At 32.1% G+C, this 17,903-nt stretch overlaps 3 protein-coding genes across 3 annotated transcripts; all 3 read left to right on the forward strand.

Moving 5' to 3' along the window:
- The first annotated feature begins 901 nt into the window (after positions 1-901).
- LOC146534506 (uncharacterized) lies at positions 902-2,813 on the forward strand. Its single transcript, XM_085193680.1, has 4 exons — positions 902-1,159; positions 1,239-1,436; positions 1,518-1,761; positions 2,418-2,813. The coding sequence occupies exons 1-4, from the start codon at positions 1,025-1,027 to the stop codon at positions 2,600-2,602; spliced, it is 762 nt and encodes a 253-aa protein (XP_085049806.1). The 5' UTR covers positions 902-1,024; the 3' UTR covers positions 2,603-2,813.
- Positions 2,814-3,300: 487 nt separating this feature from the next.
- Positions 3,301-9,690, forward strand: RhoL (Ras-like GTP-binding protein RhoL). The gene is made up of 5 exons (XM_085193654.1): positions 3,301-3,549; positions 5,972-6,086; positions 7,086-7,203; positions 8,379-8,457; positions 8,817-9,690. Exons 1-5 carry the CDS (start codon positions 3,434-3,436, stop codon positions 8,938-8,940), a joined length of 552 nt encoding a protein of 183 aa, XP_085049780.1. The 5' UTR covers positions 3,301-3,433; the 3' UTR covers positions 8,941-9,690.
- Positions 9,691-15,681: 5,991 nt separating this feature from the next.
- Positions 15,682-17,834, forward strand: Cbp20 (cap binding protein 20). Its single transcript, XM_085193655.1, has 4 exons — positions 15,682-15,881; positions 15,973-16,190; positions 16,270-16,372; positions 17,593-17,834. Exons 1-4 carry the CDS (start codon positions 15,813-15,815, stop codon positions 17,686-17,688), a joined length of 486 nt encoding a protein of 161 aa, XP_085049781.1. The 5' UTR covers positions 15,682-15,812; the 3' UTR covers positions 17,689-17,834.
- Positions 17,835-17,903: the final 69 nt, after the last annotated feature.

A 17,903-nucleotide genomic window follows, 5' to 3' on the forward strand; every position in this document is an offset into this window, starting at 1 on the left:
AACATCAAATTACTTAGGTGTTGTTACTAATTATAATCTTTAGTAATTTGTCTTAGGATAATAATTATATTAGTGTAATCTGTTTTATACATAGTTCTAAAATAAGACTCAGTGAAATCTACCTTAAAATAAAAGATCATATAAATATTTGCTAATAATAATTTAATAAAAATGCAATAAAAACCTTGGACAACTAAGTACGTAATACGAGAAATATAATGGAAATTTTATCTTAGGGTACATCTGATATTTCATTTCAAAATATAGTTTTATAAACATAGATCATCAAGAACTTCCATCGCGTCTTTGATCTTTGTTAATTAATTAATTATCCATCCCAAAAATGATTGTTGATGATCACTGCAGTATCATTAACATCTTTCCGACCCGCCCTTGCGTATAGACGAAATGTTTTGTTTTTATTGACTTTTTATCCCATATAACAGAATAGGTAGAAGACTAGTGCTAAGACATTCCGTTTTCCGCTTTCCTGAATTGGGTACATTTCATAAAAATAACGAAACTCAAAGCCGGCTTCTAATTAAAGGAAATCGAACCTTTAACCATCACATTTATAGTTGGCCAGTGTACGCTACGATAAGGCGTCGAGGCGCTAAGTATGTGAAGGCAAACAAAAATTGACTGTAGTCTTGTTATATGCTAATTCCTAATTTCAAAATAAAACAAATTTAAGAGTACATTTAAATTGAAAGTGTAACAAAACATAGAGCCTTTTAACAATATGCTAGATGACCTAATAAATATAAATTATGTTTGTATAAATTATTATTGAGTTTAGTAATAGGCTTAATATGTGTCGTAATATAATCGTAATCGTATAATGGATGAATAAATATTATAACGTTTTCTAACAATTTACTGGCAACTCTTCTTTTTTTTTTAGTTTGCCTTACAAAGTTGGTACTTAACTTTATTGTTTAACTTTAACAAACTTTGAATTTAAGTGTCAAAACTCAAAAGTTTTAATATTAAATCTTAATAAACTATTAAGATAACAACAATAATGATGTCTTCAGATTTTAAGAATATGGACGAAGAAGTTAAAGAACTATTACAAAATTATAAATATAAAAAAGCTACCGCATACGAGCCCTGTACGTTAAAAAATTTTAAAGAATGCTTAATCGGCTTAAGTGAGGTGAGATAAATTGCTTTGATATTAAAAATATATTTAAAGAATATTTTATTTACTCTCAATTCCTTAATACCGCTTTCAGGAACTTAGTTTATTAAATATTGGATATATTTTCAATCCTCACACTGACATTGAAAATGATAGCGTGCACACAGAAGCTTTAGTAAAATTAATAAATTCAGTTTGGACACTGTTGTATTATCATAAAAACACAAAGGAAAAGGCAGAAAATTTAGAGGAACAAAATTATATTATTGATAATAGTAACAAAGAATTAAACGTAGGTATTTAATTTTTTTGTTACTCTGTTAACCATTTTTGGTAAAGATGTACATAAGTAATAGATTTTTAATATTCGTAGGTAGTGGTGGGTAGACTAAAAGAAAAATTGAATCTGGAAAAAAATGGATCAAAGGCATGTGTTGCATCTGCCCAAAGAGTTGCAGATAAGTCTGATGAATTATATCAAAAACTATATGATACAAGAATGAAATTAAATCAATTAACTAAACAAAAAGAAACAACAGAAAAGTGTCTACAAAATAAGATAGCCAGACTGAAGCTTGACAATGAGAAGTTACTTGATAGGTTGAGGAATAAATCTGGTGAGAAAATACTTTAACATTATTATAAACAGTATTTGGCCTATTCCACTGTTAGTATTGCTTTAGGATGGATAACAAATATCTACTTACTATTCTGTATTGCAACAAATTCTAAAGCATTATACTTTGTTGTAATTAATTCATTTATCTTACTATCATTAAAATAGTCTATTGACTGCTAATAATCATATTTTGGTTTACAAAATTTAATGTTTCTTTCATTTTAAATTTTTATCAAATTCAAAAGTTAGAAAATTAAGGATATAGAAAGACTATGTTTATTGTATTTTCAGAATGTAAAATGATATAAAACCATATCACATGCTATAAATACTTAAAATAATATTTGATACTGTTTGCATTTACATTTTCATCTTTAGATGTGAATTTTATCAAAGTTAAACCGGGTTTGCGGGTAGAATGGGAGTGTACCTGCTCCATATTAGATTTAATCAAATAATCACATCCTCACTTTAGGCCAAATATTTTCTGCTAATATTTTGGCTATTTGCTTTATTTACTTAGAAAGCTAGCGAAATTTAGAGGGGCCAAATAATTAATTTATTCATATATGGGATATATATTATATATGTTTTAATGTTGTAATTAATGATATTAGATAAAAATATTTGTTGTTAGTAATTTTTATTTGACAGATAACTTCACTCCATGTTCTGATATATGTGATACCACACTCATGCAGTTGAAGGACCGTGAAAGAAAACAAAGAGCTATAATAGCTCAGCTACAAGCTAATAATCAAGAATTAGTACGAGAAGTGCTAGCACTTAAAGAACAGCTTCTTCTAGAAGGCATTGCCAGTGTGCAATTAGAGACATAATTTAAAAAAAATAAAGAATTGTTAAATATACTTGATTTAGATAAATGCTAATGTACTTTTAACGATCTCTATCTCCAGTATTATAAAATCATTAATTACTAATTTTTCTTAACTAAGTCACACATCAAATAATTAACTGGCTGTGCTAATATTAACATGTTGAATTGAAGTTTGTTTTTTAATAAGTAAGCTAATTATTTTTTTGTCTGATATTAAATAATTTAATCAAAGGTATTTTTTTTTATTTCTAATAAGTGATTATTATATTTAATGCATAATACGATTAATTTTGTTTTCTAATATAATAGTTCTTCCTGATTTGTCTCCCTAATAAGTTATTCTACAATAATTTATATTCAATAACATTCAAGCAAAAGACAAAGAATGACGTAGTTCATTTGTTAACGAAGTTTGGACAGAATACGTCCACAGAATTAATTACGAATTATATTCAGCGAAGCCAGTACAAGCGCGCTCTAGCTCTACGCGTACGCGCGTTCCGAATGATTCGTTATGACACGCCGCATTTGAATCACGCGCATTTTAATATTGGTGAGAATGGTGACTTGGTGAGCATTTCGCATTAAGCCACCAAAGTGCGCGCGCGCGCCTCATTTCAATTAAAACTGCCGCCTTATCGCCGATGTTTCTACAAGTGTGATAACATCGTTACATCACTAACTGATAAGCATCGTCAAGGACCGATTTGTCTAACCGATGATAAAATCATCGCTAAAATTCGATATGATAGGTTTCTAGTAAAAAGGAGTGCAAAACAATAGTCGTGTCAATTGTGTAAATTGTGAGGCTGTGTCGGATGCCGTGCGTATCATGGGGACGGTGCCGAGACTGAAGATAACAGTGGTGGGCGATGGTATGGTCGGCAAAACATGTTTGCTTTACGTATACACAAGAAATGAGTTTCCCAAGGAGTATGTTCCGACTGTGTAAGTAACTTTTAGTTGTTAGTTAGTTATTAGTTGGTAATCTGATGGTGTCTATAGGTCATTGGGACGGCCGCTGGAGGACACCGTCGTATGCGTCAAAATTAACAGGTTGATGCAGTGACAGTCTTATCTCTACACTCGTGTGTACCAAGTATAAACATTATATTCTATATATCATGGAGGAGGAGGAGTGAGGGCTACTGTACTGTAATCACGGTAAATGCCACATTTACGCAATTTTGTCACATTTTCCTTTAATGACTACTCGATGCTATCATTTTTATATGATTCATGCTTGTAAATACCAAACGGCAACTGTTTTCATATAAAATTCCCAACGTTTATTTGAATAAATATTTAACGGTTAACGGTAAGAAGCAGGTAAATTAATTTTCAATTCATTCACAAAATTACATACTTAGTTCTTGCGTATGATTATTTTTATAATTGACCAATTATGAATTATGTGAAATATTGATATGAGATTACTGCGATAAGAACGAGTGTTAGTAAGGCTTGCCTATTAAATTATTTATTATTTTCTATATCTATAGTTATCTTATACATAGCTTTACATCATTAGAACTTTTTATTCTCCATTTGCTGTCCAATGCTTTGATCGAATCGGCTTTATTAAGATTAAATACTTAAGTATATGAAATTAAATGTCATCGAGTACCCTACAGCAGGCTAATTGAGGCCAGGCTATTGTGGGTTCGATTCCCAATCGAGGAAATTAAATATTTTAATTTCTTCACTCTGGTGTCGAAGTAAAGTGCGGTGGTGAGTTTCCGCCACTGAACATTGCTCCAGAATTCAGTGGAGTAAGGCTCTATGACTCTAGGCTCCCTCTCCCTCTGTCTACCCCAGTGTGAAGTTGGGTACAAAAATAACAAAAACGTGAACTATGTTTCTAACTTTCTTTAAGTAAATTTGTTCAAATAAGTAGGTGTTATTTGTTCATTTGGACGCCAATGAACCAATTTTAAGATAACGGCTAACTAATGTGCTAATTATTAAAAAAATGTCGTTATTGACTATTTACTTAAATTGTAATTATTCACGTCATTATGCACTTTGTCATTATCATCTTTGTCATTATGCACTTTTTATGTTATGTTCGGCAAAGCTGACATCATAATATTTCTTGTTAAAGTAAACTATTGGGACTGATCATAAGGTAGCTGAATCTAAGTGAGTTGATGACTAATGGCCTGATATTTAAAATGAATATCTATTGAAATAAGGCCAGTTGCATAGGGATAGGTCGGTTTCATACTCGCTCTGGTATCGAGGCAAAGCGCGCAGTAGAGTTCCACCACTCAACAACACAAAAACAATTTATAATCATGTTTAGTAAACCGAACTAAAATAGTTAGTGCCTGTGGTTAAATCCAACTGCATTTGACCATCTGCGAGCTCACCTGTAAACTTTTGATTAATATACTAAGTATACCTAAGTATAGTCACCTAAGTATTTTGCATTTGTGCCGGTGTGTTGTAAAATCAAACATTTATATATTTTCGTTTGAAAATGTAATAATATTGTTACAAATTCACTCACAATATCCGTAGTAATTTGAGTGATTGTTTATAAAATAAAATCGCATCGGTAATGCGTCCACAGTGCAAGTGTCACTTCCTCTCTATGAATCTATACACGTACTAAAATACTTCCTTGCATCCATCTCTGTACACACTTACGAGTACATGAAGGTCCTGCGCACTTGTTAGTCAATGACTGTGCTAACATCTCGTCATTCGGAATCAATAAGAACCAAAACACATGTTCTTAAATATACTTATATACTTAATATTATTTTTCTTATAAGCTTAAATAAGATCTTTCTATTATTGTTAATTTGCTGGCCTCTTTTAAGGTTATCTAGGGAACGAATAGAAAGTTAGTATGATGGCAATATTCTACATCACCCACAATACTTAAATCTTAAAATATTTAAATATTACCTATATTAAAAACTAGCGACCCATGAGTGCAGATTCGCATATTTGAACTACACAATAATTAATTTACTAATCTGAATTACTATGTGTTCTAATAAAATTATAATTACAAAATATATATCTTTAGATTCATTGAAAAATAAAGTTTCAGTCAATTCAGTAAAACAATTATTTTGTAACAAATGTGTAATGAATAAAATACTTTATATTGATTGAACTTTTTTATTTATAGACGGTTTTAAAAAATACAATAGCGTGGATTTAAAAAATGCACAAACAAAAATTGAAAAAAAAAGAAACAATGTTTTGGCTTCTATTACTCTAATAAATGTCTTCATCATCTGATCAGTTTCAATTTTATCATATATATTGATCGATATCGTTTACATTCTTTCGTATATAAAAAGTGAAAAATATAAACGAAACTTAAATATAAACATAACTTAAATATTTATAGATTCGATAACTACATTGGCCACATCACCCTCGACGGTCAAGAAGTCGAAATGGCTTTATGGGATACGGCTGGACAAGAGGATTATGAGCGTCTAAGACCTTTGTGCTATAATCATGTATGTATTTAAAGTTTTATGAGTTTTGAAATTATTTTATATTTATCTATAGGTATATATATTTTTTAACATTAATAATTAATAATTTATTTATGTAAATGTTAAGAAGGCCTTATTATATACTAGTAGTACATCGTAGATATAATATTTTTTATATGCTGGCATTATTTGTCCGCAAATTTTTCCAAATTACAAAGCGAAAGTTATTTCGCCAAATTGAAATGTTGCGTAACTTAGTAAAAGGCAGTACTAAATAGCTAGTTAAAATTAAAAATAAAAACTTTGTCAGTTTTAACATGGAGAAAGCGAAGAATGAAAATAGGTCGCCACTATGGCTAATATAACATGGAGGTATTGCTTAGTATTTTGCTTGTATTCGAGTGATTTATACTCTTTTTAGCATCTCCTTTAAACGTAATAAATTTTACTTTTTTAATTTATATAAAGGTTTCGTAAAACTACCTATTATTTAACATTAAGTAGATACCTATATACCTATTAGTATATAAATAGCTTTGCTAATGATTTCCTCATATAAAATGTTAAAGTATATTTTTCAAAAATTTCCCGGATAAATATTATCAAATTTTATGTAAACTTTATATATCTAACATCAGTTAGAACATGCATTATTTTAAACTTATGACTCGTATTTTCTTCAGTAATAAATAACAATACATTATCTATGTTCTCTACAATAATAACAACGCATTTTAAACAAAATGTATGTAACTCTTCAAAAGAACAAAATACACAAAAGTGAAATTAATTGTTAATCAAAAACAAAAATGTTAATAAAAAGAAAACACGATCTTAAAGAGATCTGCTTTTAAAATGCCATTATTGCGGGCTAACTGTGACTTCTGTGAGTCGGCGAATCGAGAAAACGTAGAGCAAATTAGGATGTAACACAGCTTACGGACTATAGATCTATTTATGTAAAAAATACAAAAAAGACTAAAAAGGAGTTAAAAATAATCGTCCTTTATTTTTTTTCAGACTAGTTGTTTCCTCGTATGTTATTCTGTTGGAAGTCGATCATCATATGAGAACGTTATACACAAATGGTACCCTGAACTAAAACATTTTAGTTCATCTGTGCCAATTGTACTTGTAGGTAAGTTTTTATATGCATAAGTACCAAGTGTCTTTGAGGCCGTCGTGACTGTAACGTGACGGTTGTGTATTTGATCCCCTATATTCGAGGGAATGAATTATTATTTATTAAATGAATTATTATTTTTCATTTCTTCGCTGTGGCACAAAAGCAAAAGCGGCGTTGCGTTCCGCCACTCAACCCGGAATGCCTCAAAAATTCGGCGGAAAGTGGGGTACGGAGTGTCTTAACACTAAGTTTCCTCTGTCTACTCTCGGAGGGCTAGCCCGAGTCGCGCTTTTCCGTCATTTTTTTTTGTTTTTTAAGCTTCACGTTGTGTCCTGCACATAGGCAAAGGGAACCCGGAAACTTAGTGTTGAGACTTATTTAGTATTAATATTGGCGCAAGCAATTCTTTGACATAACTTTTTTTATTTATGAACCGATTGAATTAAAACAAACACTAAAGGTTAATAGAAGTTTGCTAAAATACAACAGTGAAAACTGCATCTGCACAAACAGATAAACAGACAAATCGATAAACAGATAAAAAAAATGTTTTGGGTTCTACATATTACATTATTAAATGCCTCCAATAAAAGGTTTTTCCATATATTTTCAATGTAAGGACAGCGATGAGTTACAGTTTTATTATATATACCTATAAATAATGAATGGATGATAGAAATAAATAATATACTTAATAATGTAAAAAAAATGTTGTTTTAATGATGAACCGGAAATATTCAGTAGCGTAACTTGATAACGGAATTTAATGTAAAATATTTTTTTTTATATTTAATTTAATACCTTAAGATTTACCGAATAAATAATACATAAGTAATTGTGTAAATGTAAAGACTTGACTTCAAATGCTAGAAAAATGTAAAAAAAATAGCAATCCAGCATTTAAATCTGGTTTATTAACTTTGGAAATTGTGAAGTGATTAATGTCAAAATTTTCTACACTAAATTTTTGAATAAACTTAATTCACGATTTTATACCCGCAATGTGTAGGTATTGTATTAAAAAAATATATTTTTTATAAAAAAAAAGACGTTCGAAGAATACGCTAATTCAAATTATATTTAACTAAGTAAGTATTCCACTAGGTATAATCAATCAAATAGACGTAGGTAAATTTAAAACATTCATAATTTGGTGACTTAAATCTTCTTTTTTACTTCTTTTTCAGCCACAAAAACTGATTTGAGAACATCTGGCAAAGCTGTTATCACGACACAAGAAGGCATGTCATTAAAAAAGAAAATACGGTAATTATTAAAAATCAACAATTATCATTAAAAATATTTAAATTAATTTACATATAAAAATTCCATAATGTAATCTCAGAACAAGCGAAAAAATGTAGAGCGCTATCGCTATTCAGGCACTGGCAGCTGCACTATCGTCGTTATTATCGTTCGCTGATAATGTATCCTGATAAATGCCGAGAGCATAGAGATGCTACTGGTCAAACAATTGTTTATTTAATATATTATTACGTATTATATGTACATTTATATGTACTATTCTTCATTACCTATATCTAAAACGTCGTTACAGCTGTACTGAATAATAAAAATTAACTATTTTCATTTTATTTAGAAACTTAATGCTGCTTCTTTTTCAGAGCAAGCCAGTTAGTGGAATGTTCGGCATTGGAACGAGAAAATATGCACGAAGTATTCGAAGAAGCGGTGCGAGCAGCTCTTCGCAAGAAACACGTACCCAAGCGTCATTGTCAATTTCTTTAATTTAAAATTCTTAAAACTATTTAAAAAAGAAATAATATGCAACAAACTTCAATCCATATAATATAATAATTGACTTATAGTAACAATAGTCACTCTATCATAATATTCTAGTCTTTTTGCTTTTCGGGAATTCCAAAGATAACTTTTTATAATATACCTACTTAAACATATTTTTATTTACATATATGGCCGTAGGAACGGGGTAGGGGAGACCGTGCCCACCCCAGAATAGTCTGATGCTCACAAAACGATATTACTAAAAAGTAAAAACTCAACTCAATAGTTTCAATATTTTCAATTGTCTTATCATTAATTTATGGTGCTACGATATTTTACGATATTAATAGCGTAAAATTAAGAATAAAAACGTAAGATATTATTTATTTATGAAAAGAATAGATATATCTTTTTAAATAAAATGTATATACTGTGATGATGATACTTAAAGTGTTCTTTTAAAGAACTGCCAAAAACTTGATAAAATGTAGCATAGTTTCACCAAAAATTATAAATATAAATTTGATAGTTTATTGTAAATTTCATTTAGTGTTTTAAGGAATATTTATTTTTTTTAAATACAGTATTCATTTAAATAGCAAATCTTTCGTTATATGTAAATGTAATATAGTGGAAACAGTATTGATAATAATGGATTATTTATAACTTAAAAGATACTGGGGTGAACTATTCAGTTATAAATAAATTTGCTTGTACTTATTGAAGTATTTTTTATTAAATTATTATAATACATTTATTTTACTCATTTATCTCTCTCAAAACCATTAACTATACTTACGGAATTAGCAATTAAAACAAGCTTTCATGTAATCTGTGTAAAAATCACACTTCTTATAAATTTTACATACTATAATTACTAAATTATAACTAGTAGGCAAAATTTATAAAAAAAATATTTTAAAAATTGTATTATATTTTTTCTATATCGAAATTATCTTCGTTTTTAACTAAAGATTGTCGGTACAGATACATGTACGCATTTTTTAGATGAAAACATAAGGGATGAGCTATTTCAAAGACTATTAACTATACTTACATATCAATAGGTAAGGTAGCAATCGTAGATCAATCAAAATCAATCAAATCAGCCTATTCGAGTCCACTGCTGGACATAGGCCTCTCCCAAGGAGCGCCAAAACTCCCGATCCTCCGCCTCTTATCTAGATGATTTATGTAAATTTAAAGAAAATTTTATGTTATTCTTAACATATACAAATAAACGTAAGTATAAAGTACTAAAAAACACGTTGTTTTGAAAATTCTTATCACCCGCGTATGCGGCCATTGTGCATTTCTGGGAACACTCCTGTAATTTCCTGACAGTAATCTTGAAAAATAAATTTTATGCTTTTTATTCCTTTTGATAACTTTAAAAGTAATATGCGTGATAATAGTACAAGTTTTACATAACAATAAAACTTGTATTATTGTGGAGAGACGATGCACAGCATCTGTGAGAGGGCGCTGTATACTTCCCTTTGATTATCCAATCATTTTCACTTCCGGTTGCTGTCTTCGACCAATCAGCGATCGCCGGAAGTCACGTGGTCTCAGGTGGTAGGGCGCCGGAACGTATAAAAGGCGACACTACGCTTCTTACCTCATAGCAGATTCTCACCAGGAGCCTTAAAATGATGCTGTGCATCGTCTCTCCACAATAATACAAGTTTTATTGTTATGTAAAACTTGTACTATTATTTGGGATGTGACGATGCACAGCATCTGTGAGAGACGTGTTTATAACTCCTGGTGACCACGCACGACGCTATGTGATCTAAATCAGAATGATTGTATAAATTGATTCCGATACATTCAGATAAATTGATCTGTAAAACCACAAAAAACATGAGTAACATTGTTCTACTTATAAGCAAATTGTAAATTGTTTAATTTTTTTTTAATTCAATTAATAATCGCTCTGCGGGAAGCTGAGCCAAAATAATCTAACTTCAATTATTAGATTTACTTATAATTTGCATACAAACAAATTTTAGAAGATGATTCGCAACTCGCTGATAAGCATGAGTAGGAAAGGAAGCTCGCATAACCGTCCAAATAATAAAGCTAGACGTGCTCACTTCTTCCGATAATAATTCAACAACCTGTTTATATAAGTATTGACCATTATTCATGAAGCCCTTGTGTAGCCTCACCTCCAAGTTACACAACAAAATTGTTACCTTTTGTAGCCTGCTTTCGGTAGTCCAGCTAGTTTCTTAATGTAGAACCCAGAAAAACACTTCTTAGGATGACACCACCGTCTCTAGAGCGTAATTTTCGACAGGTCACGTGTTTCACCAAAATATTTCTAAACGAAATATCATGTTAGAAGTATGAGCAGGATCGAAATGCCGATGAAAATGTCGTCCGGTCTATTGGAAACTATCTCCGGCTCAGACAGCAGGTCGTAGATAGAACCGGCAACCAACTCCATACTTCCTTTTTTAACAACTATAATAAATTTATAGTAAATAGACGCGTTCTAGAGTGGACACCACGCCTTGGCAAGCGTAATTAAAGACGTCTTCCCGCTGGATGGGGTGACGATGTCCGCAAAGTGGCGGCAACGGCCGGATGCAGAGAGCAGAAGATCGAGCCCAGCGGCGCGCCATTGGAGAGGCCCACGTCCAGCAGTGGACGAGGACAGGCTGATGATGATGATGATGATGAAATAGTTACCCGAGTTAATTTTTTACCTTGTGATTGATGCCATTAGTACAACATTAATAACACTAGAGTATTTAATAGAATGCTCTATAAAATACTATGTACTTAGCCCAATAATATATTCTTAACCTGGTCAAACCTTTCAACGCATTTGTAAAATTTAAGACTTGATTTCATTATCACATACTTCGAGTATTACAACTTCACAAAAGCATCAATGAATGCTTACCCGATCCGCAACCAGACCGACAATTCATGATATGAATGTCCTATCTGCTACTTAGGTACAGTTTTGAAGCAAACTGGACTTGATATACGATGCGTTAGAAAATGCGAGTTTATGAGCTCATTAGTTTTTCACAAAATTTAGGCCGACTAATGATTATATCATTCTTCGAAGTGTAATAAAGTTATAAGTAATTGATACTACTATACATTTACATATAAAGTTATCAATTTTATGATATTTCAATTATCGCTTCTTAGCTGTATTTTAGAACTACCATAGTTCACTCTCTGAAATTCGCTTTTAGGAGCAACTTCACGGTGTCAAAATATACGATTTAAATACAGATGTACTCAATTTAAACGTCCGACTTCCCCGGACTTAATGATGTCGTAGAAATCCAACATGCTCTCCGCCATATTAGAGTTGTGACTACGTGTATACCTCGCTAGCCAGGTTCAGTATATGCAAAACTCATGGCAATATGCGGCGGAATATCTACGTTACGCACGTGGATATCGCCAAGGTATATATGTAACTACCTTTACACAGCCCTCTTGTCCCATGAAGACGATTATTTTCATTAGCTTTCCTCAGCTTTGGAACCAAAGTTACAAAAAATGAATGAAACTTCTTGATAGTCTTTTTTTTTTTTTTTGCAGTATTATTGATTATCATACTTTATGGTATCCAACAACTTAGTAATAAAAGGTTGTCTGTAACTCTCGCATTTCATATTTTGTCATATCTGACAACTTCCGTAATAAGGCGCTCAACTGGCGACATTAATTTGGTCTTGATATGTCTTCTGAATTATTTAGCTGCCTTCTTTTCCTCTTTCTCCTGCTTCTTACTCTTGCTAGATGCAAATTTTACTTCTTTTTCCAAATACCAAGATCAGTCGCCTTCGCATTTTCTAGCTGGCTGCTTTTCTTCTAGCTGGATTATAGATTTCTTCCACTACATCAGCTTCAATTCTGATGGCTACTCGATTGCACCACAGGGATGCACGGTATCTATTATATAGTACGTTAGGTATAAAATACTTTTGCCGCGGCACTCGCGGGGATGTGCACCCACTTGCACGAGGATAATGCCAAATTAGCCTAAAGAAACGTTCGGCGACTTTTTATAATACTTGAACCCACTATTTTAGTCAGTTCTTTAATTTAGTTTTGACACGTTGCTTCTTTTTATCCATTACTCAACCATCCATATATCAAACTTTGTTCTTTTTGATAAACCTTTCATTATCTATTAGAAAATTTCTTATTGGTTTGCTTTATCAGTTGTCGAACGTGAGTCGAACTATTTTCTATCCTTGCTTTCTCGAACCGCTTGAAAATTCTTATTGGATAAAGAGAGAGATGATATGGAGAATGCTCATTATTAAGTCGAAAAGAGTTTTCAGAGCCCCCAAACCATCTATACGCGTTTCCGATATACCCATAGGCAGCCTCAGTATTTCTTAACACAATTGTATACAGGAAGATACGGTTACATTTAATTAAATTTATTAACAATCATGCAATACCCTTGTACTAAGTTCTGGGTTTGTGTTACCCGTCGGCGGGTTCTCACTCCATACTACCGATATCCGGTATGCACTGATACTTGACAATTGCTAATGTATAATTAAACGTGCCAGAGTTTCATACTCAACGCATGCTTCTCAATTTTTGATGTACGGTTGACGAAGGTCCAACTGCTTCAAATAATCTTGGAAAAGGATTATTGGTGGCATGGAGGTAAATGGCTAGATGCATTCCCGCGATTAAACCGGGAAGGGCCTACGGAGCCCAAACCATCAGCCACTGCCTCCGATACGCTCAGAGGCAGCCTCCTTATAACTGCCCCCCTCCCGTACAATTGAGAGCATTAAAATAGTACAGAGCTTTTTTAAATTCTAATGTACGGATAAATGCACTTTAAATAATTGGACATACCTTATGTCAAGTATTAGCCCTAGTCCCTCTTAAGGCAACTAAGATAAGGTGACTGGCTAGAATTTTGGCCAAAGAGGCCATACAGAAGATCCCGTGATTGCTAAATACTATGACGCCCATTGCTAAATGTTATGACGTTCACATCGATGGCAGTAACCATGAATAAGCAGCAAATCCACAATTCCTTTATCCTCACTCCTCCAGGATTGAGAAAATGAACCTCCGATATTCCGTGTTTGAAACACTTCCTGCCAGGAGGCTTTGAAATTGTCTTCGAATCCTTGTATCTAGTTCTTCCGAGTATTCGCTTGCAATTGTCGAAAGAAGCCAAAAGAAACTCCCACGCAGATTTATCCATTGTTATTCGTTAACTCGCTTAGGATATGCTCCCAGCGATTATAACCTTTCAACAACGTTAGTAATTATCCTATTACAATTAAATAAAAAAGATTTATCTAAAAATAGACTAAAAATAGACTTTTTATATATGTCGCAGAATAAGCTGGTTGGGACCGGAGCTTGTTCCGATCCCATTTCTGATTGTCATCGATTGGTGTCACGTCAGAGGGGCAGGCAACGCCATCTGGTTTTGACAACTGGCAACTATTAAATAATCCGCTTCCCTGATATATATGATGAGAACAGATCTTTTTTTTTTTTTTTATATATTTGATAACTCGCTCAGGATACGATCCTAACGAATTTATCGTATTTAAACGAAGGTAGTATATTAATGGATAATACAACTAAGTAAACTCGGTGAAAACCGATTTATTTAGTAAACTCCGTTTACATCGCATGATATTATGCCGAGAACGTCTCCAAGAGCGTTAAACAAGCGATGAGTCCTCTTGCTTTTTGCAATGCCCGTTAGTTGAAAAAAAATGGGCCATAACTGCTGAAAATCTGAGACATATACCTAACCTTATTGTAGGTTATAACACTGCCGTGTTCGTTAAGCTCAGAATCCACTACAGTATTGGTATATATGATACCAAGCAATAGAACAGTATTACATGCATGTAGATACTTGTTACACAAGAGATTCAAATGACTCACCCGTTGTCGTTGTTTTACCTTTGAATTTCACAAAAGCTAATTCTCTTGATGAGGATGAACATCTTTGCTGGAGGCCTTCCCAGGAGTAGGCCCCATATAGAAATCCGGTTCAAGATGTGAAGAAATTCCACCTCCAACACTACACTTACCACAGCACTTTCAATTTTAAACGATGTTACTCTAATGGGAAATAACGACGCTATGAGGTAAGAAGCGTAGTGTCGCCTTTTATACGTTCCGGCGCCCTACCACCTGAGACCACGTGACTTCCGGCGATCGCTGATTGGTCGAAGACAGCAACCGGAAGTGAAAATGATTGGATAATCAAAGGGAAGTATACAGCGCCCTCTCACAGATGCTGTGCATCGTCACATCCCAAATAATAACAAGATTTAACAAAGTAGTGCAACGAACTGCTATAAATATAGCAGTGCTAAAAGTTGTTATGGCCTTAACATTCATACAGATAGACAGAGACAAACAGGTAGACATTTAACTAGATTATTGAAATAATATTACATACTTAATTTAAAGTCCTTACAGTTTGAAATTCAATAAAACTTAAAATCGACACAGAAAAAGAGAAACAAAATAAATAATAAATGCTTTAATCACTAAATAAATGTTCCATAGTTTTATTAACGTTTTTACATGTCATTATGCTTTTGGAGAATAGTGATATATTATGCTTAGGATTTCACATTCATACAAAGTCTGAGTTCTGACTTATTTATTCTTTACTGGTAGTCTCGAAAGCCATACATCTAGTCATTAAACATAAAATTGAAAATGAATATATCTGTGGCATGAAAATGACATGTCACTAGTTGTCAATGTCATGAGCGAGTGTCAGGAATTCGTTTGTAAATTAGAAAATAAAGCGTCATACGTTTATTAATATTACTTTTATCCACAACGCTAAAGTATATTTTATTTTAAGTTATTAATTAAACATAATGAAGAGAAGTTACGACTCAATGAGTTCTTCTATTGAAATAAGTTCTTATCGAGATCAGCATTTTAAGGTATTCCTTCCAAGTTCCCTTATAAAGCTTAGTTCCACGACAAAAGATCATTATTATATATATCATGTTATTATTTAATTTTTTAATTTAGGGGTCTAGAAGTGAACAAGAAAAACTTCTACGAGCTTCGGCCACGTTATATATTGGAAATTTATCATTTTACACGACAGAAGAACAAATCTATGATCTATTCTCCCGTTGTGGTGATATTCGACGAGTTATTATGGGATTAGATAAATATAAAAAAACACCTTGTGGCTTTTGCTTTGTTGAATATTATGCTAGAGAGGATGCAGAAAACTGTATGAGGTTAGTTTTGATACCTATATATTCTGATCATACTGTTATAAGAAAATGTAACTGATTTTATAATTATGCCAAATTTAAGGTACATAAATGGTACAAGATTAGATGATAGAATAATAAGATCTGATTGGGATGCTGGATTTATTGAAGGTAGACAATATGGAAGAGGAAAGACTGGAGGACAGGTACAGATCTTTTTTATGTTATAAGTTAAAGTCCATATTTTTCACCATATTTGAAAATAAAATGCTCAGTTTCAACCATCTCCAGGTGTATAGCCAGATAGACTGAGTACACAGTAATAAGTACTTTACTTTCTGCTTTTCCCTTTATTTGGGGACATTGCATGTTGAATAGCAGAATACAAATATAGTAATTCACCAAAAAGGATTTATCCCATAACCATAACAAGTACAGTAAGATTGCTTGACTATGATAGTCTCAACATTTTTTAGATTGGATACTTTTTTAATGGGACCTTGGCCCATTAATATTTTAACTTTTACCCAACTCTTTCCAACTCCATTCTCTAATGGTAAAAAAATTTGTAATGATAAAAAAGTTCATAATGATAAAAAATATCTTCTTCATATTTTTTTATTAATTACAAAATTTTTCCCTTGACAATAATCTTCTTTTTTTGTATCCCCACAGCTTATGACTTTGGTTTCTTGTACCTACACCATATTCTTAATTCTAGTCTGCTGTATAAATAAGGAAAAATTTACTTATACTTTACTTATGGTTTCTATTACCTTATTCAGATATAAACTGTATCCTGCAGGCAGAGGGTATCTACAACCCAATTCACGCCTCTTTTTTTCCACTTTCCTCTGGATATGGAGGTATTGAGTGTTGACTGGTGACTGGTGGAACTCAATCACCCTCTTTGCCTCGATACCAGAGTGAAGAAATATAAAATATAGTAGGCACAGGCTACCATAGGCAGTTTAAGAATTTATTGGCTCAAATTATATACATAATTTATATTTTTATACATAATTCATATTTATATATATTACTTTCTGTTTATTTGGTGCTAAATCAAATCCATACATCAATAAAAACCTTGTGCTTTGTAATAATTGCTTATTGTTTTGATGCAATTTGAATCTGAAATACATTTTTGTGTTCCTCAAGTTATAAATTTAAGCCCTCTAATGATTTTTTGAGTTTAACACTGTTAATTAACTGTCGCAACTAACAGCAGTATATGATGTGATTTTAATTTTAAGACACTCCTTTTTGCCCATTTAGAGTGTTGTATTAGGAACAGGAAATTGAAACATTTTATTGGGAATCAAATTGCCAACCATCTTTTACATAAATAGACATTATTCTACATCACATGTTAGCATGTGTATGTATTATGTACCTATTTCATATTATTTACCTTTCTTTTTAGGTCCGCGATGAATATAGAACAGATTACGACGGCGGGCGTGGTGGTTATGGGAAAATAATAGCTCAAAAAGTGACGCCAAATACATTAGAACGTTGACATCATGAAATTGTTTAACTATGCTAAATATCGTGAAAGACTATCAATAATAATTGAGACAAACATTCAAGAAAAACGAATGTAGTAACTGAACAGCATTTTGTAACAAACTGTACTAATTTAAGTAAATCCTACAATTACCTTTATGGTTTCATTTATTTCTTCCTTTGTCAAACACTGCCTTTGTGATATTTTTTTAAAAACTGACTATGTAC

The sequence above is a fragment of the Heliconius melpomene genome, chromosome 11 (assembly GCF_056956725.1).
Source record: "Heliconius melpomene rosina isolate 202511_hmr_F chromosome 11, ASM5695672v1, whole genome shotgun sequence".
In the NCBI taxonomy this organism is placed as follows: domain Eukaryota; kingdom Metazoa; phylum Arthropoda; class Insecta; order Lepidoptera; family Nymphalidae; genus Heliconius; species Heliconius melpomene.

Coding starts and splice junctions, on each gene's coding strand:
- LOC146534506 (XM_085193680.1), top strand. CDS start 1,025: ATGATGTCTTCAGATTTTAAGAATATGGACGAAGAAGTTAAAGAACTA. Junction 1,437..1,517: donor ATAGTAACAAAGAATTAAAC/GTAGGTATTTAA, acceptor TAATATTCGTAG/GTAGTGGTGGGTAGACTAAA. Junction 1,762..2,417: donor TAGGTTGAGGAATAAATCTG/GTGAGAAAATAC, acceptor TTTATTTGACAG/ATAACTTCACTCCATGTTCT.
- Cbp20 (XM_085193655.1), top strand. CDS start 15,813: ATGAAGAGAAGTTACGACTCAATGAGTTCTTCTATTGAAATAAGTTCT. Junction 15,882..15,972: donor ATCGAGATCAGCATTTTAAG/GTATTCCTTCCA, acceptor TTTTTAATTTAG/GGGTCTAGAAGTGAACAAGA. Junction 16,191..16,269: donor GATGCAGAAAACTGTATGAG/GTTAGTTTTGAT, acceptor GCCAAATTTAAG/GTACATAAATGGTACAAGAT.
- RhoL (XM_085193654.1), top strand. CDS start 3,434: ATGGGGACGGTGCCGAGACTGAAGATAACAGTGGTGGGCGATGGTATG. Junction 6,087..7,085: donor GACCTTTGTGCTATAATCAT/GTATGTATTTAA, acceptor ATTTTTTTTCAG/ACTAGTTGTTTCCTCGTATG. Junction 7,204..8,378: donor TGTGCCAATTGTACTTGTAG/GTAAGTTTTTAT, acceptor CTTCTTTTTCAG/CCACAAAAACTGATTTGAGA.